Source organism: Phacochoerus africanus, chromosome 4, assembly GCF_016906955.1.
Source record: "Phacochoerus africanus isolate WHEZ1 chromosome 4, ROS_Pafr_v1, whole genome shotgun sequence".
Lineage (NCBI taxonomy): Eukaryota > Metazoa > Chordata > Mammalia > Artiodactyla > Suidae > Phacochoerus > Phacochoerus africanus.
In genome coordinates this window covers 90,564,993-90,591,741 of record NC_062547.1, presented here as the reverse complement: position 1 = coordinate 90,591,741, position 26,749 = coordinate 90,564,993, and the positions used below count along the sequence as shown (strand labels likewise).

Sequence of the window (26,749 nt, the reverse complement as noted above, 5' to 3'; positions counted from 1 at the left end):
TTTCTTAAATTCTGGTTACTGGGCATCATGTAGTAAAAATGGGCTAAAGACTTGGAGTCTCAACTCTTTAGTTTTCTACATACCCTTGAATAAATAAATCATTTAACCCTTCTGAGCACTCAGCTTTTATGTCTGTACATAAGGATAATAACAGTTCCTATCTTACAATGTTATTGTGAGCATCAAGATACAGAACTCAGCTAGCATTACCGAAAGGTACTAACTATATGCCAAGTCCCACTTTATAGATTAGCTCAAAGCTCTATGAAGCAGAGTTTATTATCATTATCTGAAAATTTTTTAGATGGTAAAACAAAGAGTTCAATGATTTATGCAGGATCTGATAGTTATTTTTTATTTTTTTATTTTTTATCTTTTGACTGTGACCGCAACATGTGTAAATTTCCAGGCCAGGGACAGAACTCACACCACAGCAGCAACCAGAGCTGCTGCAGTGACAACGCTGAATCCTTACCTTGCCGTGCCACAAAATAACTCCTTTTTATCATTATTATGGTTTTTGTTTTTTGTTTGTTTGTTTGTTTGTGGGGCCCGTGGCTTGGGGAAGTTTCCAGGCCAGGGATCAAACCTGCGCCACAGTAGCAACAAGAGCCATAGCAGTAACAATGCCAGATTCTTAACCAACTGAGTCCTAAGGGAACTCCAAGGTAACACAGTTAGTAAGCAGAAGTAGGAATCAGAACTAAGTCTTTCCAATCATAAACAAAATGAAAAAACTACAGACTGGGGGAAAATATTTGCAAACTTCGCACCCAAAATGGGCTTAATTTCCAAAACATACAAACAGCTCATACAACTCAGTAACAACAACAATAGAAATATAAAAAAATAGGCAGAAAACCTAAATAGACATTACTCTGAAGAAAACCTACAGATGACCAACAGGCACATGAAAAGATGTTCAGCATCGGTAACCATCAGAGAAATGCAAATCAAAACCACAATGAGGTATCACCTCACACTGGTCAGAATGGCCACTGTTAAAAAGGCTACAGATAATAAATTCTGGAGAGGGTGTGGAGAAAAGGGAACCCATCCCCACATTATTGGTGGGAATGTAAACTGGTGCAGCCACTAAGGAAAAGAGTATGGAGATTCCTTTAAAAAAAAAACCTAAAAACAAAACTACCATATGATAAAGCAATACCACTCCTGGGCATGTATCCTGAGAAAATTCTAATTTGAAAAGATATATGCACCCCAATGTTTATATAGGCTCTATTTACAAAAGCCAAGACATGAAAGCAACATAAATGTTTACCATTGACAGATGAATAAAGAAGATGTAATATATATACATATATTAGAATACTACTCATCCACAAAAAAGAATGAAATAATGTCACTTGCAGCAACATGAATTTGATTATCATACTAAGTGAAGTAAGTCAGACCGAGAAAGTATCATCTGATATCACTTACTCATGGAATCTAAAAATCTAACACAATTGAACTTATGAAACAGAAACAGACTTACAGATATAGAAAACAAATTTATAGTAACCTAAGGGAAAAAGCAGGGGGAGTGTTAAATTAGGAGTTTAGGATTAGCAGATGCAAGCTACTATATAAAAAACAGATAAACAAGGTCCTACTGTATAGCAATCGGAACTATATTCAATATCTTATAAAAACTATAATCACTTTGCTATACACCTGAACCTAACAGAACACTGTAAATCAACTATATTTCAATAATAAAAAAAAAAGAACTAAGGCTTTCTAGCTGCAGATCTTGTACTTTTACCACTATACTGTCTCTGTACCCAAGAGCTCTTTGTAAACTATGACGTGATACACACATATTAGTTGTTGTGTTGTTTGTTGTCACTAGCAGTCTCCACCAGCACTGCCTAACCTAGGAGTATCCGGAATTTTGCTTTTCCTATGTTTCCTAGTGGGCTAGGCCTACCTTTTCCGTCATCGCTGCCAAGGCCTCTCTTGATCTCTCCAGCTCAAGGTAATCTCTGCCCTCTGAGCCCTGGTGGCCATTTCTGCCTGCCTCCCCAGCTTTATTAGGATATAGTGGATACATGGAATTATGTAAATTTAAGGTATACATGACAATTTAACACATCCATCCCCTCACATGCTTACCATTTGTGTGTGTGTGTGTGTGTGAGCATGTGTGTGATTAGAACATTTAAAATCTACTCTTAGTAACTTTTGAGAATACAATAAAGTATTGTTAACTATAGTCTCCATGCTGTACATTAGATCTTATATCTGAAAATCTGTACCCTTTAATCAGTATGTCCTCATTTCCCCATCTCCCAACCCCTATCAACCATTAGCCTACTCTGCCTAGTGGCATTAACCTACTCTGCTTAGTGGCATTTTTTTTGTTTGTTTTTTGCTTTTTAGGGCCACGTCGGTGGCACATCGAAGTTTCCAGAATAGGGGTCAAATCGGAGCTGCAACTGCCTGCCTACAGCACAGCAACACAAGATCCAAGCCGCATCTGCAACCTATGCCACACTTGCAACAACGCCAGGTCCTTAGCCTAAAAAGCAAAGCTGAGAATTGAACCTGCATCCTCATGGATCCTAGTTGGGTTCTTAATCCGCTGAGCTGCAACAGGAACTCCCCTGGTAGCAATTTTTACCTCTCTCCCGGCCCTTAATATATTCTACTTGTTACAGTGAATTTCAAACCTGCTTTGTTTCCCTCAGTAGACAGCAAATTCCTTGAGGGGATCAACCACCTCTGATTCCTTTATTCATCTCTGCATTCCAGAAACATTTTCATGCCCTGTGTATAAATATTTTCCAATGAGTGGATAGATGGATGTTCAGCATTATTTCTAGAGCAATTAGCACAGCTATTACTAGGAATAAAGACTGAACAATCATGATTAAAAATTCATTGATTAAATGCTTTTCATTTACGGAAAAAACCCTCATACTTACATAAATCTATAGTTTTAAGTAGATGAAGGTATAGTGGATACTTGATTTTTCAATATTCAAACAAAGTTCCTATTCAGCAGATAAGTTCCAAAATAAGTAGAAAGCAGAGAGTTTCATTTTGTACCACTAAAGCAAAAGAGAGGCAGACACATCCCCTCATCTTATCATTCGTGCCTTCAGTTGACCTAAAATGTACCCTTCCACTAAATCCTCTTCTGCTTATCACAGTCAGGTTCGATTATCTGCAACAAAGTATACTTAACTAATAAAGGCCAGACGAACAGTTTATACATCTTGCTTAATATTTATCAATTTTCAAAATTATCAGCCCCAGTTGTTAAAATGTCATATATTTGTCTAGGATTTTTGAGTGGAAAATAAATGTAAAACATCTTTCAATTACATTTGAGAAAGTTAGTGTATGCTGCAATCCATTTTTATGAAAATACGCCCAACAACACAAAGAGGAGTAATTTAGGGTCACCTTAAACTGTCCACACACTGTGTTAAGAACTTATAATGCAAGCAATAGTATAACCTTTCATTTAAGTTAAACACTTAACCTAGCAGAAGTACACACAAGACCTTCTTGAAGAACCTTTGAATCAGAAAATGTCCCAAGGGAAGCAACATTGGGTCTGCAATGTCCCCACAACTATTCATCAGAACTCCAAAGACCGTATCACCAGATAAATACCTACAACATTAGGTCTGCTGGTTCTACTGCAGAATACGCTCTACTTTTAATCCTGTCCAAAGTGCTCTGATGTTTTGATTCCAACCTCCTACTTTAGCACAAGAGTACTCAGCATTTTGGGCTCCTGGCTCTCTTCAAACTTCAGTTCCCTCAGAACATGGACCTGTTAACATCTGTAGCAGCACCCTGAGACTATCTATCCAGCTTGAGCTTCTTCCCATGGAGAATGCGGTCTCCACCTTCTCGGCACAGCACTTAACACGTGGACATGAGAAACTCTGCTGTGATGACTTTAAAGAAGGAGAAAACCAAAACACGAGTTTCAAGTTAGGCAGCTATTTTCCTCAGCATATTTTTTTAAACAGGCTAATGAGTTTTTGCGCTGTGTATTCAGTAGGCACTCATATATGTTTTACTGGATGTTACAAACAGGGCTTGTTTTGCCAAGAGTAAGCAAAGAAATGTTTCTTCCTTATGAACCACAATACAACACTTACTTGTCCAGGAAGGCTAAAGTAGAGTCTCTCGAAAGTAAGAAAATAAGTTTTTCTGCCTTTTCTTATCTTTTCCTTGCCTCTAAATTCATGTAAAATCTGTTGCTTTTTGTGTATGTGATGCTTTATGTTAACATGGGTTAGAATAAACCCTCTAGCTAATTAGCTGTCCCTGTAGTTTTGTTTCACCTTTTCTTCAATACATTTTAAAATTAGTGCTTGATTTTTCAATAGGAATCTATCCCATCATGTGTTCAAACCCAGTATCCTATTTCTACTCTAGTTCCCCATGTTTCAAACATTTACTTGGTTCAATGAATAATTCTCATTAAACTTCCTCTTTTAGGAGTTCCCACCATGCACAGTGGGTTAAGGATCCAACTGCAATGGCTTTGGTCTCTGCGGAGGTACAAGTTCTATCTTTAGCCCAGGAATTTCCGTATGCCAAGGGTGCAGCCAAAAAAGTTTCCTTTATTATTTAAAGTGTTCTGTTTGAATTTCTTGCTTGCTTGCTTTTTTTTTTTTCCTTTTTGGGCCACACCTGCAGCACCCAGAATTTCCCAGGCTAGGGGTTGAATCAGAGATGCAGCCGCCGGCTTACAACATAGCCACAGCAATGCAGGATCCAAGCTGCGTCTGTGACCTACACCACAGCTCACGGCAACACTAGATCCTTCTTTTGTCTTTTTTTAATTTTTTTGCCATTTCTTGGGCCACTCCCTGGGCCTATGGAGGTTCCCAGACTAGGGGTCTAATCGGAGCTGCAGCCACTGGCCTACGCCAGAGCCCCAGCAAGGTAGCATCCGAGCCTCGTCTGCAACCTACACCACAGCTCAAGGCAACGCCAGATCCTTAACTCACTGAGCAAGGCCAGGGATCGAACCCGCAACATCATGGTTGCTAGTGGGATTCGTTAACCACTGAGCCATGACGGGAACTCCCAATGCTAGATCCTTAAACCCACTGACCAAGGCCAGGGATTGAAGCCGAGTCCTCACGGATACTAGTCAGGTTTGTAACCCTCTGAGCCACAATGGGAACTTCTATGAATATATTTATATTAGTTAAATAATTATTCATTATTTTTCTGAATAACTTTCACAGTCTGCTCTTCACATTTCAACCCCTAAAAATCTTTTTTTAGTGCATCAAAACTCATGTTCCATTGCATTATTATGACTTTGCTAGACTTATTATTTATGTAAACATAAGTGGCATATATGAACTTTCTTAAAGATTTGCTACAATCAAATAAGATTCTAAATTATCTGCCAAATCATTATCTAATTCCCGCTCATTATAATAATTAACTAAAATTATTTTTGCCTTAATCTTTAAGTACCTCATTAATCTACCTTTCTTTTCTTTTTAACACACCACCTTAACTCTCACTGTACTGGGAATGGTGATTTTTCCCTGAAAATATGTTCTTTCCAGTTCATTCTCTCTAAGAGGCTATTATAAAAAAAATAATAATAAAAAAATAAATAAATAAAAAATTCTAACTACTCCAACTCCAAAAAAAGCCACATTCCTCTTCCTAAAATTTCATTCTTCATAATTTCTTCCCATCCCTCATTAATTTTCTTTCTGTTTTACTCTATCAAAACTCCTACTCTAGGAAATCCTTCCCTTGATTCCCATTCACTTTCACTCAGTCTCTTTCACTCTTTGATTATATCCTCCGACTCCATCCCACTCCTTATCTCTTCCATAATTTGACTTCAATGTATCTTTCCAGCCATTTCTTCCACAATTTGTAGTGGAGGAAGACTACCCCAAGCTTCTTCCTCCTCCTCCCTGACGATGTACACACTACTCTAATTCCAATCTTTTCATTGTTCTTCCTTTGAGCTGGCCTTTACCTTGGTCTAGTTATGCTGCCTTTGTGAGGGAATTATTCTTTGGCTATTTATTTTGCCCTGTTCCTCCATGAACACTGGTCAGATGTAAAACAAGCGGATAAATCTTCTGCATGAAATATCTGGGCTATATTTTTAATTCTTTACTCTTACTCCCTGGGTCAATAATAGAATGGATCTCCAGAAAGAACAGACATTCAGTTGCTGAAATGAAGAAATGCTTCCTACCTTATTCAAAAGCAGCCCTTCTGACTAATTAAAGAAATATGTCAAAACGGTCCCCAAGAAGAACCCATATGTCAGCACCAAGAATTAAATATTTTGAAAATGAGAAGAACCACTTGGTCTATTTTTCAATAGAGACTGAGAGCAAAGGAAAGGAAGAGAGATGGGGATGAAAATCAGAATTCAAGCTGAAATAAATACAGGAATCTCTGGTTGTAAATGAAGGGGAAAACTAGGTAAGCTTAAGACTCTGGTAAAGTCCAAAGCCATTATGTATATGCCTAAGGTTTATATTATATTTCTAACAGTTTCCATCAGCTTTTGACCAAAGCAAAGCCCCTAAAAGGGAAAAATGGGACATAAAAAGGTGTTTGAATGATAGAATGATGAGCAGTAGTTGGAAGCTTTTTGCATGATACCTATAATTAACACAGTGTACCTCAAAAATAGTGGAGGTGGGGAGAAAGACCAGTGCTTGAAGACACCAGTATTTTGTAAGAATGGACTTTACAGACTGCAAAGCACTATTCGAATGTAGGATATTTATTAGTACTTCACCCAAGTGCAATTACCTCTCATCCACTACTGGGTAGCAAGTAGTATTAGGTGTGTCCCACCATCTCACCCCAACCTAAGAGTGGTAAGAGTGGTGAGGGAAAAAAGAACACTGAGAAGGACTCATTTCTTCTCTTAAATTCACGTTATCCCCTAGGAAACTGAGCTCCTATATGCCCAAGTAGTAGAAAGGAGAGGTTCCCAGAAAGAGAATGCAGTCTCAACGTGGCTGGCTGCCTTCAGGGACCAAATAAAAATGTGTGTTTACAAAAATTGAACAGCTGCCCAGCTAGTTTGGATGTTCACCTTTGAGTCCTTAGGACATTCCATTTTTCTCAGTCAACCATTCCTACAGTTTCTGGGAATCACCAGGCTAAAGAGTAAAGACATGTAAGATATATAAATGGTTTAGGTTCTGCGTTTCCTGGAGACAACAGCATCACTCCTTTCCTTATAACACAGCAAAAAAGTTCAATTACGGTACCATCACAAGGTTTCCATCTTTAGGCTGTATTCAGAGTGGTTAGAAATTCCTCCTCCTGGTTCATTTAATGAGTACTTGTTGATACTGTGTCGCAGTTGATACTGTGGGTATTAAAATGAGTAGGACAAATAATACATATGTCATATATGTATTATACACACACAGCTGTGAATAAAGCTTGTCAGTTTGTAGGTTTTTTAGTACTCACTATTAATTTCCTTCCTCTTTCTTTTTTTACCTTAAACCCTTACCTTTTGGCTTACCATTTTATCAGAGACAAATAAACAAATAACTTCTTGCTATAGTGCAGTATGTACATACGATTTAATGTGATGTGATGTGATATGACATGGGAGTGACAAGAATAACTGGTGTATTAGCTGAGTCTTAGGCAATAGTTGGCCTGGTGGACACTGGACATGTAAAGGAATAAGAGGTAACCACAGCCCAATGGATTTGCATTTCAAGAAACAAAACAATTTCTTCTGAAATCTAAGCCAGTTGATGAAAGAAAGGTATTGTCAATTTAAATGGGAACTACTTACTACTGCTTTACCTAAAAAAGAAAAGAGGTTCTGGAATGAAAATTCAGAGCAAAGCAGAGAAACTAATTTTTAGTAACAGTCAAACGCAAAAGAAGTTCTAAATATCTGTCAAAAACAAGGCTAAGTGAACTATTTTTGAAGCAACAACAACAACAAAAAGACCCCTGAGCAAGAAATTTTATAGCCATCCTTTTTCTAGGTCAGAAGTCTCTTAGAATGAGACAAAGAAAAATCTGGACCTGGAATAAAAGGAAGATGTTAGGAATCCATTCACCCCACTGATAGAGATTTGCTTAACAAAAAGATCAAAGGCCAGAGTAACCATGAAACACGTGAAGAAGGAATAGACTGAGGGGAATAAATGAAAAATTCTGACTCCAGAGTAAAGGGAAATACATTTTTAGAACACCCATTAGGTTAAGCTAGATAGAAAAGAGAAAAGGAATTATGAGGGTATGATAAAGAAAACAACCATCTTCGTGTTTCTCCACAAGACAGCATTCAGTATGCTTTGCAAAAATTAAATTTGATATTTTAATGTACCTGGAAAACCACTACATGACTTCCGGAATTCAAAAATTCCTACTGTTCATTCTATATAACACAGAATGTGAAGGGTGGAGAAGAAATCCTTCTACATAAAATAAATGACTTGTTTTGGTTTCCTTTATAAAAGCATAAATGAAGAGCATCTTAAAAATATATAAATAGAATCCAAAATAGCTAGTTTTTTTTTTTTTTTAAGAAAACCATAATGAAGAAAAGATCTTAGGAAGTATACAAATTTCATTAAAATATAATTGGACTTGCAGGAACAATTACTGTGCTGTACTGTAAGGGGAGCTGTTGGCACACAAGAGCAAAGCACACGTATGAGCTCATCCACCGGCCTCGGCAAGACCCACTTCCAGCTAGAAGCAGTCATGTTTCAACACCTCTGATTCCCTAATGCTGACAAGCTAAACAACTTGTTTTGTCTCTGGGAGCTCTTCTCTGGTGATTAACTGCTTATGGTGAATACTAATTATATGAAAGTACAGTATTGAAAAAGTAGTGTCCTATTTTCTCTACCTGCAGCCTCAAAAGACATGGCTTTAAAACTGGAAGGTACCAGAAAGAGCTACTGCAAACCAAACAAGAAGGACATTTTCCTCCCCCCACCCCAGCAAATAAATGTATCTCCTTCTACTTTTTAGTATAACACAGCTCACTGACAAGAAACTTCCTTTAACCTCTGGGATCCAAACCAAATAGCATTACGATAAGGTGAGTGTTTTAAACACCTATAATAATCATATGGACAAATCTGCAGCAAGAGTTTGTGAATTAGTGAACTATCAGTGTCCTCAATTCCCCATGTCCCATGCTGAAAATTTACCCCAAATTGTCAGTTCTTAGGAACTGCACCTCAGATTAAAATCTTCTCACCAGGGAGTCTATGAGAATTTGTTCTTGTGTTTTAAATCCTAAGTGCTTGTTAAACCGCCAACACTGCAAAATTAGAGACCATTAAACAATATAAGGCAGCAAGTGATTAAATCTACCAAATACACATTCAAAGCAGCTTAAGCTACTTTTTAATTAAAAATAAAATATCACTGGCTAAATTCAGATGTCTTAGCTATCCAGAAAAGGTTAGAAGGCTGTTCAAAATGCAAAAGGCTGCTAAGTCCAGATAGAAAACGAGAAACAGGGGAGGGTGGGCTGGGGAAGTGGCTCTTCTTGTCCCTGAATCCAGGGTGGAGGGGCCTCAAAATGCTAACCCAGTTTAGTCAGAGGACGATGTGAAGTGGGGAGTCCCAGAAGCACTGCAGGGTGAGGACTCCACGTGGCTGCTGATTAAATAAGCTTTATTAGCCAAGGCCTCAGAGGAGACAGGGTGTTCCACCTTGGCAAAGGGAATGAGTTGAGTAACAGCATGGCAGGAAGCTGAGGCATCAGAGATGTATAGATGGCTGAAGGAAATGTTAGCGCTATTTTAAAATACAGCTTAAATGGATTGATAAACAGTTCCTGAAATAATAATTAGTGCTTGGGGAAGGAGACATGGGTACTTTTGAGTTAATGGGATCACTTGAGATGGAAAGAAATCTTTACCGTAAAGTTAGAGTAAATAAACCTTGTAGCTTTAAGTTGTTCCTACTTGTTTAAAGTAAAGAAAAGAAAAAGGGCCAGGGGGGCTTAGTCAACGTTGGGCAGGAGGCCAAGAATCTGAAGATCAGACTTAAGGCTGGGATGATATCATTCACTCTCAAATCTCGATACTCTTTCTAAAGCATGAGAAAATTTACTGGTAAAGCCTTACCTCACCCACAGTTTTCTTATTTTTAACTCTATTTTTTTCTCTCAAGAATAATTTTCCAAATCTGCTTTCTGCCTTATATGTAAATGTTATGAATTTACATTTAGCTTCCAACATGGTCTTACCTAAAAAGCTTGCCCTAAAGTAAAGCACAGGCACTTGGTAGCTGCAGGAATATAAGACATGATATTCATATTTAATCACTTCGGTTGCCGTGTCGGTCTCTGTCACTTCAGAATCATCCAGGGGTGGCTCTAAAGCCTCCTGAAAAAAAAAAAAAGTAAATACAAAAACAAACAAAATGTGTTTGTCAATAAAAAGAATACATTAACACAGAGAGAGAAAGATGTGGATTTTCTTTTGCAAAATGACAGTTAAATAAATATAGGACTATGAGGTAAGGAAAAGGGAGTTTCCCACATTAATGTTTAACATTTGAGTCCTGGGTAAATAGTAAAACCAGAAAACATTAGCACTAAGTAATTCCAGATTGTTTTTGAGAGACAAAGCAACTCTGGGTAAAGAAACAGGAAGAAAAAAAAAGCAAAAAGATCTATTGCGACAGCAACTCTGAAAAATCTTTACTGCACAATTTTAGCAACAAGATGATGGTTATACAAGCTACCTTCTTCCCTACCTGTGAAAGCTAAAAACATCCTAACAATTGAACAAGAGACTGTGAAATGTCCCTAAAGATTCTATTGTACTTGCCAAAAGATGATTCATTGTGTGCTGAACAATTCCCAGTTCCATTTTGAATAAGAAAGTTATTTTGCAAGAGGTTGAGTTTGTTAGGTACATTTCAAAACCTGAGATGAATCTGTTTTCTTTATTATTGTGCTATCTTTGGTATATTTCTCCAATAAATCCTGATTTATAACAGAGTATAGATGGCAAATATTAATGTTAACTTAAACGGGGTTTAAGCAAAGATGTGTTCTAGCCAGCTCACTTCTCACCTAATTATTCTTCACCAGTTGATTTTTTACTATTATTATTATGTGGGGGGGTTTCTTAAGAATGTATTTTAATGTTTGGAAGCAATTAACTGGGCATGTTGAGTCAGAGTCAGATTCTATCCACATTCGCTTGTTTATTTGGGTTGAGGAATTTTCTTTGACCTTCCTAGTAGAAGGAAAAAAGCAGGTTGGTTTGGCTCATTTCTACCTCTCATTAAAATGGTAACAACAATGAACAATCAGGAAGAGCTACAGGAAAGATTTCAAACTTTATCAATATGAAATAAGGTTTCCTGTGGAGATAAGTAAAGCCACAGACTACTCTCCAGATCTGTTATCTGCTTTACTAATTCCCCACTCACAGTCAATTCATTGGGGAAGATACTACACTAGATAAATCCCAGCTGAAGATAGTTACAAAATAGTTTTTCACTAAACTCCAGTAAACACTATCAATTAAACACAATGAATTTAAAGTAACCACAGAGAAATCATTGAAATAAATATTTCAGATAAAATTAATAAGTAGGGGGCAAAGATAAACATGTCTTCTTTTAAAGCAATTCTCTTAACCCAAATTCTTTCTTTTTGGTCAAAGATTGGAATTATCTGGCAATTATAATTTCTTTTCTTTCTTAACATTATAAAATCATTGTGATGAAAAATAATTGCAAACACTACACAAGTACACTAAAAAAAAAGTGAAATTCCCCTCATCCCAGCACTTTAGTAACTCAGATTTATAACCATTTTCAATAGGTCATTGTGTACTTTTCCAGAATTTAATTTTTTGGCCTAGAAACACATATACACATATATATCTGCCTCCCCTCCCACTTCTACATCTGCAATTAATATGTAGGCATATTACCAGGTGCTGCCATATCAATGCTATATATTTTGCTCCTTCTTTTAATGACTTCACTGTATGCCACTGTACGACTATGCCATAGTTTTGTGTGTTTTTTTAAACATTTCCATATTGCTAGATATTTTAGGTTAATTATAATTTTCTGCTACTACAACTAATGCTACAGTGAATATCTTAGCACATATATTTTTATACACCTCTATTTTTCCATGGTGCAGATTCCTAAAGGTGACATTAATGTATGAGAGGGTATGTGAATTTTAAATTTCAAGAGATACGACCAATTTGTCTTCAGATAAAGGCTGTATCAATTTATACTCCTGAAAAAAAATTTAAAAGAATGCCCTTTCCGATATTCCATAAATACTGAATATTAATTTGTTTTTAACTTTGCCTAGTTGATGAATAAATGTCAGGGGTTTTTTGTTTCAATTTCTAGTTTCTTGATTACTAATGAGAATGAACATCTACTCATATATTTATTGATAATTTGTATTCTTCTGTGATTCACCTGTTCTTATTTCTTTCTTATTTTTCTGATATTTAAATTTCCATTTTTCTTCTTGAATTAAATAAACTTTGTGTATTAGAAATAATAACTTATTACTGGAAATATATACATATCTGCACCATAGGAAAACAAAAGTGTGCAAGGATTTATGTGATATGTGTATATGTGTATATAAAACATTTTCTCTCAGTTTTCTTTTAACTTTGTTTTGTGTACATATTGTCATGAAAATTTTTTTACTTTCATGTAGTCAAATCTGTACATTTTCTGTTTGCAGTTTCTGAGTTACCAGTCTTCACTGGAAAGACTCCTACTACGTTTCACTCCATCCTTAAAAATTATAAAAATGTTAAACCTCTTTATTCTACAAACACTCTTTCTCTCTCTCTCTCTCACCCACATATTTTAATACATCTGAATTTTGTTTTTGTGTATGGTGTGAGGTAAGAATTTTTCCCAGATGATTTCTAATAGTCCATTTTTTCCATTTATTTTAATTGAAATATAGTTGATTTACAATGTTGTGTTAGTTTTGGGTGTACAGCACAGTGATTTTACATATATAAGGATTATATATATGTATGTATAATTTTTCAGATTCTTTTCCCTTATAAGTTATTAAAAAATATTACAAAATCCCTGTGCTATCACATTGATTTTTTTTTTTTTTGGCTATGCCCACAGCATTAGAAATTCCCAGGCCAGAAATTGAACCCATGCCATAGCAGTGACCCCGAGCCATTGCAATAACACCACAAGGGAACTCAAGCAATCCCATTGATTTTATTTTTCTTTTTAAGGCCACACCCACAGCATATGGAAGTTCCCAGGCCAGGGGTCGAATCAGAATTGCAGTTGCTGGGCTACACCACAGCCACAGCAACTCGGGATCCAAGCCACTCTGCGACCTACACCACAGCTCCTGGCAACACCAGATCATTAACCCACTGAGCGAGGCCAGAGATTGAACCTGCATCCTCATGGATACTAGTCAGGTTCATTACCACTGAGCCACGACTGGAACTCCCAATCCCACTTATTTTTAATGCCACTTTTACCATAAATTAGAGGCGTGTATGTATTTATTTCCTATTCTTCTCTTCTGAGTTATTTCTCTTCTTGGACCTTCACTGTACAGTTTATAAGTAAATCCTGAATTGGGTCATTAATTTCTGTACAAAACTGCAGAAACAAGACTGCCTGAGACCCAGTTCTGCTAGGGAAGATAAAATTCCTGGAAAGACTGTCATTCACCCAAACTCAAATTAAGCACTCAGGTATGTGTTGAAGTTGACACCTGGTACTTGCAACTAGTGATCAATTAGACATAAACTCAGATTTTCTGGAACAGTTAGGAGGCCCCAGGAGTAAGAGAGAAAAGACAGAAAGAGCTCCTTAAAGAGCCTGTCAGAAGTCTCATTCCAGTCACTGTTCTCACTGGTGGCTGAGTGCCTTTGTGGGATTTGAAGGCTGGAGTACTGCTCTCTAATTGGGAGTGCTGCTGTGTCACCCAGTCCCTTGCTTTGGGCAGCCATCTATGGACAAAGACATTTTTGCATCCTTAATTCACATTAAGTAAATTGGATTCTTGGCCTGTTCCCACTAGCATCTTTCCATCACTCATGGTCACCTTTATGATGTCCATACAAATATCATCCCTTGAAGTCATACAATTTGGAAATTTCAGACTTTTACGTATTTTCCACTTCCCTTTCTCAAAGTGCCAGATGGTTTTAGGCCTTTAAGACCAAGATTTTGTCTCATTCATTTTTGTATTCCCAGAGACTTTAACACAGAGCTAGCTGAGAACACTGGTAAGCAATATTGTCTATATCAGTAGCAGATCCATTTCTTCCCAGTTAAGTGCACTATAACAAACATTATAGGTGATTTACCAGCAAGCCTACCATGACCCCAAGGTCTGACAGAAAGTAAATGAAGAAGTGAAAATGTAAAAGATGACCAAAGATGATATACGAATGGCAAATAGGCATATGAAAAAGGTGTTCGGGGAGTTCCCAAAGTGGCGCAGGGGAAACGAATTCGACTAGGAACCAGGAGGTTGCAGGTTCAATCCCTGGCCTCACTCCGTGGGTTAAGGATCTGGTGTTTCCGTGAGTTGTGGTGTAGGTCACAGACACGGCTTGGATCTGATGTTGCAGTGGCTGTGGCTGTCGTATAGGCCAGCAGCTGTAGCTCTGATTGGACCCCTAGCCCCTAGACTGGGACTCTCCATATGCTGCAGGTGTGGCCCCAAAAAGCAAAAGAAAAAGATGTTCAATACCATTATCCATCAGGGAAATGCAAATTAAAATTACAAAGAGATATCAATACACATCTATCAGAGTGGCTAAAATAACAAACAGTGACATCTTCAAATGTTGATGAAAATGCAGAGAAACTAGATCATTCATACACTGCTGGTTGGAATATAAAAAGGTACAGCCTCTCTGGAAAACCATATGGCAGTTTCTTATAAAACTAAACATGTAATTACCATACAATCCACCAATTACACTCTTGGGCATTAATCCCAGAGAAATGAAAAACCTGTACACAAATGTTCATCACAATTTTATTCAGAATAGTCAAAAACTTGAGACAGTTCAGATGTCCCTCAGTAAGTCATGGTTAAACAAACTGCTGTATATCATCCTACACCACTCAGCAATGAAAAGAGCAATGTGTTGATACATACAACCATCTGAATGAATCTCCTGGGCATTATGCAAGTGATAAAAGCCAATCCAAAGAGGTTGCAGACTGTATAATTCCATTTATATAACATTTTTGAATGACAAATTTTAGAGATGAAGAACAGAGTGCAGATTAGTGTTGAAGGGGTAGGTGGAGGGTGGTGGGTACGGTTACAAAAGGGCAAGATGAGGAGTCCTTGTGATGATGGAACTGTTCTACATACTAACTACAGTGATGGATACATGAGCCTGTACACGGGATAAAGCTGTCTACAGCTAAACACACACACACACACACACACACACACACACACACACCCCAGTATAAGTAATATGGGAAATCTGAATAAGATTGATAGACTGTATTGATGCCGATATCCTGATTATGATATTATACTATAATTTTGCAAGATGTTACCACCAGGGGAAACTGGGGTAAAGGTATGCGGGCTCTTTCTCATTATTTCTTATTACTGCCTGTGAATCTGTATTTATCTAAAATTTTCAATTGAAAAGGAAAAAGAAAAAAAATAGCCAGGCAATTTGAAATTTGTTAAAAACAAAACACAATATCTAAGACCTCAGGGCTAACAGTACAGATGGCAGAAGAATTATGTTGATAAAGAGAGGCTGACGTCTGGAATTTGCCTGAATAATAATATAGGAAAGGGGTCAGTGGAGGGAGGTTTTGGCACAGTTGGTCAGAGTGATGATTGTTGGGACTGATTGATGGGTCCACAGGTGTTCTTTATACCTTTCAAGTCTACTTTTTATAATATTTTTAATGCTCAAAAAAATTTTTAAGGTAACAAAAGTTTCTGATACCACAGTAGAGTATATAGAAATAATAGAATACTAACAGTGAAAGGAATGTGAGACATTCCAGCTGGCCCAGCACTCACCTTACTGATCCAAACAAGGACCAGAAAGGTTGGTGATTTACCCAATATCACTCAAATAGAAGCAGAGGCCCACCTATGACTCAGTATCTACTGACCCTGAAACCACTGTTCTCTGGACTGGAGAATGCCCCTTCTTAACTGTTACACACTTAATGTGGACTGATGTTCTAGACACCATAAGATTACTGTTAACATTTTGAGTATGTTTGTTAACATTTTATTATTTTTCTTTTATTTTGTTTTAAAAGGGATTGGGGTATATTCAATTTGATATTGAGAGTTAACATAAAAAGGAGTCACATGTACATTTATTTTCCTATAAATATTGCCATTTCGTTAAATGAGAAGATACCTGTGTTTAGAAAATTATATTCATTCAAGGAGCTAAAAGATTAAGTGGTTCACATTAATTATAGAAACCTTGATTTTATTGAATTCAATTAACAATAAGTTGACAGTGATCTCTCATTTAGAAAATCTGATATGAATTAAGCTTTACAACTAAATCTCATTAAATAGTGATCATGCTGAAGACACTTCAGAGATATTTTATTGAAAGCAAACCCAAATAGTGTACTTGGCTTAGGAAATGAGATCCATATCTTTATTTAGCCTACAGGGAAACGTAATTGAAGGAAGAAAAACTTTTCATCTATCACCAAAAATCTCTATCATTATTACTAAGCAAACATAAGTAACAAGCTTTATTCATAATATCCCTTGAGGAAAAGAGATTCTCTTTGTTTCTCTTCCACCAGTCAGGTTCTTCGTTCAAACCTAAGAGTTTTGGGCTAAAATCATAGCCAAGAAGCCAAAGAGTGACAGAAGGACAGTCCTGGTTCAGAGATAGTCTTTAGCTGAACCCACATGTGGACACATAACCATTTAATTACAATGGAAAGATGGATTTGTGTAAACTTTGCTTGATTTTCCTGGGCTAACACCCTTTTAATATTTTCAGAAGTGATAAAGACTGGAAAAGCCTTAGGACAAACCACTGGAAAAGCAATTTCATAAGAAAAAAAAGAGAAGGATTTTCATTATTCAAACATTTAAAGTGAATTATAAAAATAACTTGTGTTTAAAGGCATATGTTTCTACATGAAGTACTTTGGAATAAGATTACAGTTGCTGTAAGAAAAAAAACCTATGGGGGACTCTAAGTAAGCAGGCTTTTTCTGGTTTCATGTACTCATTATTTTACAGCGGGGTGATCTTTTCATTATTTTTACAGAAGTTAAATGAGTGACTAGAATGACTCTTTTTCATGATCTCTGTGGCTTTTGAGTATGTGACTGTCACAAGAACTTTGCAAGCAATGTCATTCTTCTAGCAAATGTAAATAGTGTATCCAGTACATAAGAGAGGGTTCAACACCAGGCAGGCATGTGTCAGACAGCATCTGGGGGGACACTGAAACAACAAAGGGTGGTACTAAAATGACCCCAAAGGATAAGATCTCAGTGAGGCTCCCCCTTTCCCAGTAATATTATCACTGCTCCTGATTTTCAAAAAAAGGAAAAAAAGACATGCCATTCCTTGCTCTCCTAGCTTCATTAGAGAGGAACGAATTAGCATCAGCATGGCCAGTGTGGGTCCCACCGAGAGAAAGAATCTGTCTCCTGTGTGGGATTAAATCCACTCCAGCCTGGCATGCTCAAGGGCAAGGCAGGAGGGAGGGGACTCTGAAATCCACCAAAGCACATCTGGCAGTATTCTGGATGTTTACAGCTGGCTCCATTGAGCTCCAAAGGCCCTGTTTCCTTTAAGACCAGGCAGGAGATAGCAAGACAGCTTGAGCCCAGAGCTAGGCTGCTAGCAAATGGCTGAGTGCAAGGCAGACTGCAGAAGAGGCTGGCTCTTAGATTCCATGCCAGTGAACACAGGTTCCCTGGCAGAAGGGAACAGTAATAATGCTTAGTGGCACCTAACATATGTCCACAATGATTAATCTTTACATCAGAACAATATATAGAAAGCATTATTTTCCCAGAAAAAAATTAGGATTCAAAGGGAATTTTTAAAAGAAAACTCAGGTTCTTCGCATCTATATTTTTAAGATTTCTGAGCAGCTAAATGCAAGGAATTAGCAGGATAAGGGATATGAAAACTAGACATTCCTTATGGAAATCATAACTAATTGAAGTAAGAGAGAAAGATCTCTTTTCAGAGTTACCCTTTAGCCTATTACATGAGAAAGACCAGCCTCAGTTACAGGGTTTACAGTTTTTCTAAGCACATTTGTATACATTATACCATTGGTTCCTCTGCTATGGGTGGAAGGCCCAAGGTCACCCAACAAGTAAGGAACTGAGCCAGAGCACAAACCTAAGCCCCCAGGCTCCAAGCCTAGGGCTCCTTTACTCTGCAAAGACCATGAGATTTTGTAGGGTAGGGAGGGTGGGAGCCAAATGCACCTCCATTAACCTAAGACATCAGTTCATAACCCCCACTCCCAGGGACAGCAGTACTTTCAGTGGCCTTTTTTTTTTTTTTAATCTCTTCTTCCCCTCCCCACCTCCTTCATTTTCTCCTCTTCCTTTTAATTGACTGATTAATTTGCTAAAGTATCAATGGCCATTGATGGTTTAATATGTTACTCCTTTGTTAAAAATTATATTCAGTGTCAGATTTATAACTGATAACCCTAATTGAAAGAAATACTTAATAGTGGAAATTGGGGTGCCAAAAAGGAGCAAATTTTGCACCACACATGTAGCCACTTATATGTAAGACTTGCCTTATAAGTCACTCTATGTTTTAGCTCCAGAGCCCAAAAATTCTTCCTTATGGTAAAGGGTAAATCAGTTTCCACTAGGTTTATCCTTGCGGAAGATTAAGAAGTAAGAGTTATCTTTTATATAATATCCTCTAAAAAATATGAACCAATTTATTGTCTCGGATTTCTCTTTCCCATATTAAACAATCCTAGTTCTAACTTTTCTTATATTCCTAGTTTCAGAGGTCTGAAAAGGTTTTCTTGTAGGGACATATAATAAATGTTTTAGGCTTTGTGGGCTATGAGATCTCTGCCATCATAGCATGAAAGCAGCCATTGGCAACATGTAAACCAATAGACGTGGCCATACTCCAGTGAAACTGTATTTACAAAAACAAGCTACGGTCCATAGACCTTAGTATACCCACTCCTACGAGTCCATCTTAAGGCTTTCCTTAATTTCATTTTATTGTATTTTTATAAGTAGGAAGCAGAACCTTATTAAAGAACCCATGTCTCCATTTGCTGAACTTCCCCCCTTTTCTATTTTTTCTATCTTAGGATGTTACATTAAATTTCCAGAGGGTATGATAAATTCTGAGCCTTCAGAGAATGATGATAATTGAATCCAATAGGCAGAAGTCATTTTCTAAGGTAAGAGATAGCACCACCCTAATTTAAACAAGTGAGATTTTTAAATGTCTTAATGAATAAACTGCAAACTCCTTCAGCATGAATAAATGTCTATACTTAAATCCAGAAATGGGTAAGGTTTATTGCCAAAGAGTGAAAATGATAAAGCCAAGCACTGTATTAATTTCAGAGGAGGCTTGTTTTACCATGTGCACAAGAAACATCACGTTTGAGAATCAGGTGGGAGCTGCTCTACAGGAACTCCAAATGAGTCATGAGCTCCTTCCCTTTCCTCAAAACTGACTCTGGATTAAGTGGATATGCACAGGACTTATTTGCTTGCTTGGTGGCTCTTTTATCAGGAGCATCCCTTAAAGGGTTCCAAAAGTGCCTGCCATATGCTTGTTCCAGGACAAAGACATGGAGCTGCCTTTAAATAATACTATTTCGACAGCAATGAGAGCACAGTGAAAGTTCTCATCTTTCTACTGGGGTGTAAGGGAACATTCAAACCACAGATAAAAACATCCAGATATTAGAGAAGCATAGCACAGTCAAATGCAGAAAAGGGCATGGAATCTGGAGTTAGATTTTGGGTTCAATTCTTGGCTATGCATTCACTGGGTGGACAGACAACTTAATCCTTCTGAGCCTCAATTTCCTTTTTGTTAAATGAAGGCACTTTCCTCTTGTTTCAAGTGTATTAAATAAGATAAATTGTAAAACTATTTGACATATATGTATACTGATTCATTCATTCATCAAATATTATAGGGTTATCTTCTATGTTCTAGATCAAGGGTTGACAAACATTTCCTTAAATGGCCAGGTAGTAAGTATTTTAAGCTTTGTGAACCTTGTGTCTCTGTCAAAACCACTCATGAAAGCACCCTACGCAATATGTAAATTAATGACTGTGGCTTTGTTCCAATAAAATGTTATATACAGACACCAAAATTTAAATTTCACATAATTTTAGTGTGTCATGAAACACTATTCTTTTGATTCTTTTTCAACCATATAAAAATGTAAAAAATGTTTTTAGCTTGCGAGCTGTACAAAAATAGGAAGCTGGCCACAGTCTGCCAACCCTTGGTCTAGACTCTGTCCTAAGATTTTGGAACAGAGGAGAGAATTGCAACAGACATTGTTCTCTAAGGGGAGGAGATATGACAAATAAACAATCACACAAATCATTAACACTATCATCACAATAAGTGCTACTACAGAAAAGGCACAGTCCTAGAGTATAGATAATTTTAGAGCAGCTATAAATTTGGTGTGTGAGGTTTTAACATTTTTCTGCTTTGGTTCTTTCAAGTGCAAACCTGTTTTAGGTAGGACTGACACTTTTAATATCCTAATCCCCATTCTCAAGGTTTCAATGACCATGTCATCCACCCAGATAGACTTTTAAAAACACCTCTAATTATCTAAGCTTTTTCCTATAAAACTCTTCTTGTAGCCACTAAAAAGTCTCTGCAGGCTTTGTTCTGTCACTCCATGTCCTGCCCTCAGCAAGTTTCTGCTTGAGAATGCCCCATGCCTTTTTTTTTTTATTACTCAATGAATTTATTACATTTATAGTTGTACAATGATCACACAATCCAACTTTACAGGATTTCCATCCCACAACCCCAGCGCACCTCCCCACCCCCTGAACTTTCTCCTTTGGAAACCATAAGTTTTTCTTTTTTTTTATAATTTTTTTTTTAATTTTCCCACTGTACAGCAAGGGGGTCAGGTTATCCTTACATGTATATTACATTTTCCCCCCAGCCTTTCTTCTGTTGCAACATGAGTATCTAGACAAAGTTCTCAATGCTATTCAGCAGGATCTCCTTGTCAATCTATTCTAAGTTGTGTCTGATAAGCCCAAGCTCCCAATCCCTCCCACTCCCTTCCCCTCCCATCAGGCAGCCACAAGTCTCTTCTCCAAGTCCATGATTTTCTTTTCTGAGGAGATGTTCATTTGTGCTGGATATTAGATTCCAGTTATAAGTGATATCATATGGTATTTGTCTTTGTCTTTCTGGCTCATTTCACTCAGGATGAGATTCTCTAGTTCCATCCATGTTGCTGCAAATGGCATGATGTCATTCTTTTTTATGGCTGAGTAGTATTCCATTGTGCATATATACCACCTCTTCCGAATCCAATCATCTGTTGATGGACATTTGGGTTGTTTCCATGTCCTGGCTATTGTGAATAGTGCTGCAATGAACATGCGGGTGCACGTGTCTCTTTTAAGGAGAGTTTTGTCCGGATAGATGCCCAAGAGTGGGATTGTGGAGTCATATGGAAGGTCTATGTATAGATTTCTAAGGTATCTCCAAACTGTTCTCCATAGTGGCTGTACCCGTTTACATTCCCACCAACAGTGCAGGAGGGTTCCCTTTTCTCCACAGTCCCTCCAGCACTTGTTATTTGTGGATTTATTAATGATGGCCATTCTGACTGGTGTGAGGTGATATCTCACACACCCTCACACCATGCACAAAAATAAACTCAAAATGGCTGAAAGACTTAAATATACGACAGGACACCATCAAACTCCTAGAAGTAAACATAGGCAAAACACTCTCTGACATCAACATCATGAATATTTTCTCAGGTCAGTCTCCCAAAGCAATAGAAATTAGAGCAAAAATAAACCCATGGGACCTCATCAAACTGAAAAGCTTTTGCACAGCAAAGGAAACCCAAAAGAAAACAAAAAGACAACTTACAGAATGGGAGAAAACAGTTTCAAATGATGCAACTGACAAGGGCTTAATCTCTAGAATATATAAACAACTTATACAACCCAACAGCAAAAAAACCAATCAATCAATGGAAAAATGGGCAAAAGACCTGAATAGACATTTCTCCAAAGATATACAGATGGCCAACAAACACATGAAAAAATGCTCAACATCGCTGATTATAAGAGAAACCATAAGTTTTTCAAAGTCTGTGAGTCAGTATCTGTTCTGCAAAGAAAGAAGTTCATTGTATCCTTTTTTCAGATTCCACATGTCAGATTGTAAACTGGTACAACCCCAAGCCTTTCTTTGTCAGCTTTGAGCAAATTCACATACATCTGTGCACATGGGCACTCTGTTTGCGGACAGAGCACATATTCATTCACTAATCATTACTGAGCACCTACTATGTTCTACACATGGTGTCACTACTGGAGAGTTGTGGGTGAACAGAACAGACACAGTCTTTTCTCTCAAAGAGTTTATAACTAAAGGGAGAGTGGGGAGGAGGGGGGATACCAAATCATTGCATGAACAATTATTTGATATAGTGTTGCAAGCACTATAAGAATTTAAGAATGCAGCTTGGGGCCTTATCTGGTCTGGAGTCAGAGAAAGGCTTCTCTGCCATGGCACACACACATCCCTTAGGATGTGAGTGGCCTGAGGGCAAGGATTTTGCCTATTTTATTCATTCAGGTATCCCAAGCATCCAGAACAGTACCTGGCAAATGGTAGGCATTCAATCAATATTTGTTAAATGGAATGATCATAACCTGCTGTTGCATTTCCATCCTAAAAATCAGAGGTCTCTAAACCTTTTTGATGGTGACTCAGAGTCAAAACTTTAAGCATTTATCTTTAATGTGTGTGTATTTATCTTCTGATCAAGTATGAACATGTGTTTCTCATAACATACTATATAAGTATAAAAGACATTAAAATTAAAAACCTTGGAGTGCCCATCATGGCTCAGCGGTTAACGAATCCGACTGGGAACCATGAGGTTGTAGGTTCGATCCCTGGCCTTGCTTGTGGGTTAAGGATCCGGCGTTGCCGTGAGCTGTGGTGTAGGTTGCAGACGTGGCTCGGATCCCACGTTGCTGTGGCTCTGGTGTAGGCCAGCAGCTACAGTTCCAATTAGACCCCTAGCCTGGGAACCTCCATATGCCGCGAGAGCGGCCCAAGAAATGGCAAAAAGACAAAAAAAAAAAAAAATTGAAAACCTTAACTGATAAGACAAAACTGAGGGAAAAATATTTTCCAAGTAATTATTTTAGTTAGGTGATGATCCAGACACTGACAGAAGTAGGCATCCCACTCTGCTCTGTGCTCTGAGCACCGAAGGACCTCCACTGATCCCTTGCCCTCATTTCCTCTTTGGGCATCTTGTCCAATTTGCCCTCAGCTTTCTGGGTCAGTGGTTGTGGCTGAATGAAGTTCTAGAAATGTTCATTTTAAAGTACCTATTGAAAAAGCACATAAATGGTCACACATGTAAATCATATGCAAATAAGCACAGAGTTGCCTGCCCTTCACTGGGCTTCTGGCTCCAGAGCCAGTACTGCTGAGCAGCCAGCCCTGATCACAGCTCAGCTGACCAGACACCTGAGCACTGAATGCCCAGATCCTGCCTGCCCAGCAGTCCTACCTCTCTCTCCAGCACAGGGGCACAGCCTTAATTCAAAACCAACTCTGAAGAACCAGAGGTAACTTCCTTTCTCTTCATAAAGAATCGTGTGTAATCTGCACCTAGACAGAGAACCCTAGGTTCCAAATGTGTAAATCAACACAGTAAATTCAAGTGTTATTTTAAAAAAACATAGTTATTTTATTTATTAATGGTGCAGACACTTTTTTTGGCCAGTAATATTTTGATGAAAGCAATGTGATTGGACAAATCAAGTTCTTCTGCACAATGCTACAGATTTTTTGTTTGTTTGTTCTGTTTTAACTATTAATAATGACATGGTGTTTTAAAGTTCTGGCTTCAGTTCCTTATTTTTCGATAGGTAATTCTAATGGCTACAATAGCCGAGAAAGATACACAGATCCACATGGAAGACATATATCACTAGGTGACCTTAGTAAATAATGACACTCACATTTCAGTCCATTTCTCTACTTGTAAGAGGTTTGTCTTGATGTCCTGGATGCTTTCTCAGTGAGTTGCTAATCAACACACAGAGCATCATAGGATCAGTAGGCACAACATACAAACAGGTTGAGGGTTATCATTAATAATATGAAATATAAATCCCACCTCAAGTAATCTTTTTTTTTTTTGTCTTTTGTCCTTTTAGGGCCACACCACGACATATGAAGGTTCCCAGGCTAGGGGCTCTAATCAGAGCTGTTGCTGCCAGCCTACGTCAGAGTCACAGCAACGCCAGATCCAAGCCACGTATGAGACCTACACCACAGCTCACAGCAACACCGGATCCTTAACCCACTGAGCAAGGCCAGGGATCGAACCTGTACCCTCATGGTTCCTAGTTGGATTCATCTCCACTGCGCCAAGACAGGAACTCCAGGTAATCCTAACTTAAAATTTGGAGAGCAAATTTTTTGAAAGATTTGATTATGTTGTTGTTTTTACATACTGTCCTTTTGTTGTTCTTGTTCATTAGAGTTTCTTTGTGGGGATCTTTAAAGCCTCTAATCTGACAAGTAGGAGTTGTGTTAAGTAAAACTGGATGAGATCATCCCAGTAAATCCAGGGCACACAGTAAGCTGTGATATGTAACAAAAGCCTGAAGGAGTGAAGCACCACTGTTAGCCCCTTCCTAAAGTCCAGCTCCTCGACCCCCTTCGGATGCCTTGAGTAACACGTAGGACTCCTAGCCTTCCGATGATGATCTGTGTGAAGCCCCAGTAAGATGCATGTTTAAGTATTAGTAAAGCTTCATTTTAAAAAATAAATAAGAGTCAGTATAAAGAGTGGTTCTAATGTTATTTCCCACACTTCACTGGATTGTTTTGCAAGGTCCCTGGGTGCATGTATCCACTTTAAAGACTATGCTGGTGACCCTGACTGTTGTTTTTAAAATCCTGAAGAAGATAAAAATTGATCCTCAACATCTTCTATACATAGCTTTTCATGGCCTTGTTTTCTTCTTTCAGCACAAGACTTTGAAATTTAGCCCTTCTGATTTTCAGAGGAAAGGAACTTGATATCAACTCAACTATAGTAAATGTTACAGGCTGGATTTGTTAATCATACCAAGACTCTTTGACTTTGAAGTTTCCCTGAACAGGGAAATCATAGGTGAATCACTGACCATGCAGAACATGACACGGGAGAGGGCCAGCACTGGTGGCTTCCCCGGCACCCTTCGGAACATGCCTACTGTACTGAGAAGGCCAGCCCTGTCAACGACAGTGCAGCATGTGGACACCACCCAGGGCTTCATAATCTGTCTCTGAGAGAAGAGAAATTGCTCCTGGAAGGAGCGGCTTTTGACTTTCAACTGCTGTATCCCCATTTTCCCTGTTACCAAGCCTGGGCATTCAACCACTTTTTCTATTTGTATTGCTAATGATAAATCAAGATTCAACAGAAGTTTCCAAAGAAGAAAAGAAGCTTAAGCTGGTAATACTGAATTAATGTATTTTCCTGGTTACTTATAATGGTAAAGAATTATTTGCATAGTAAGGAAAATGCTAATTTTATTAAAGTGCTATTAGATAAGGCTTTTAGATTAACTTGCAACACCCTCAAAAATTATGCAGAGGGACTTGATTTATCAGTTCTAACCTCTTTAGAATCCTTTGCCTGCACAGTTGCCACACTTGGAGGAAAAAACCAAATCCAGACCTGACTTGTTTCCTAAATGAATTGGGAAGTTGTCATTAAGAAGCATCTGCTACTTTATTGCCTTCATGTAAAAGCATTCTTGTGCTGCTATAACGGACTATTGAGCAGATGTTTTAGAGCACTATACCCACAGCAATACGTGTATCATAAAAAAGATAAGGAGCTACAACGTAATTAATGATTCCAGTTCCTCAATAAATGCATTTCACTTTTTAAAAAAAATGGATTTAGAGTTGTGTCAAGAACTTCAACTATTAACTCAAGCAATTCACTTGCAAGAAAGTGAACATAAAATCATTTCCAGCAATAAATAACAAAGGGTCAGACTCAGCCCTACATCCAACTTGATGAAATTTGAAGGTGCAGAAAAGGCTTCTCCAGATCAGACCACCCCTACCAACTCCTCATGGATCACCAGAGAATCAGCCATTAGAGATTGACTTCTTTGTGCCTTAAAGGCCTTTAAGCCAGGAAAATAAGCATTTTCGCTGAGAACGGGGGGAAATACTTAAAACCATTATCAGCTAAAAATTTTTAAATCTTCGCCAAGGTTTTCAGATTGACAGTGGAATCACAGTTTGGGAGGCAGGAGCTGGAAAGCGCAGTAGCAGCGGGAAGGCCAGTAGTGTGTACAAACATGAACAGTGGTAGTTATCAACTGGTAACATGTTCTTCTTACTCTAATAAAATCCCCTAACTCCAAGTGAAGAAAAATGAGAAACAGTGATTATGAAAGTCTGCAAGAATATTGTTCTTTAATCCAAGATTGAGGCTCTATTTAAGGTCCAGACTTCGCATGGATT

General features: G+C 37.9%; 1 protein-coding gene across 1 annotated transcript in view; it reads right to left on the bottom strand.

The window, feature by feature from the left end:
* ATG10 (autophagy related 10) overlaps window positions 1–26,749 on the bottom strand; it is a 225,560-nt gene that overhangs the window by 72,274 nt on the left and 126,537 nt on the right. Inside the window, exon 4 of the mRNA XM_047778220.1 lies at window positions 10,220–10,358. Coding sequence (XP_047634176.1) covers window positions 10,220–10,358 — 139 coding nt within the window. The remainder of the gene's footprint in view (window positions 1–10,219; window positions 10,359–26,749) is intronic.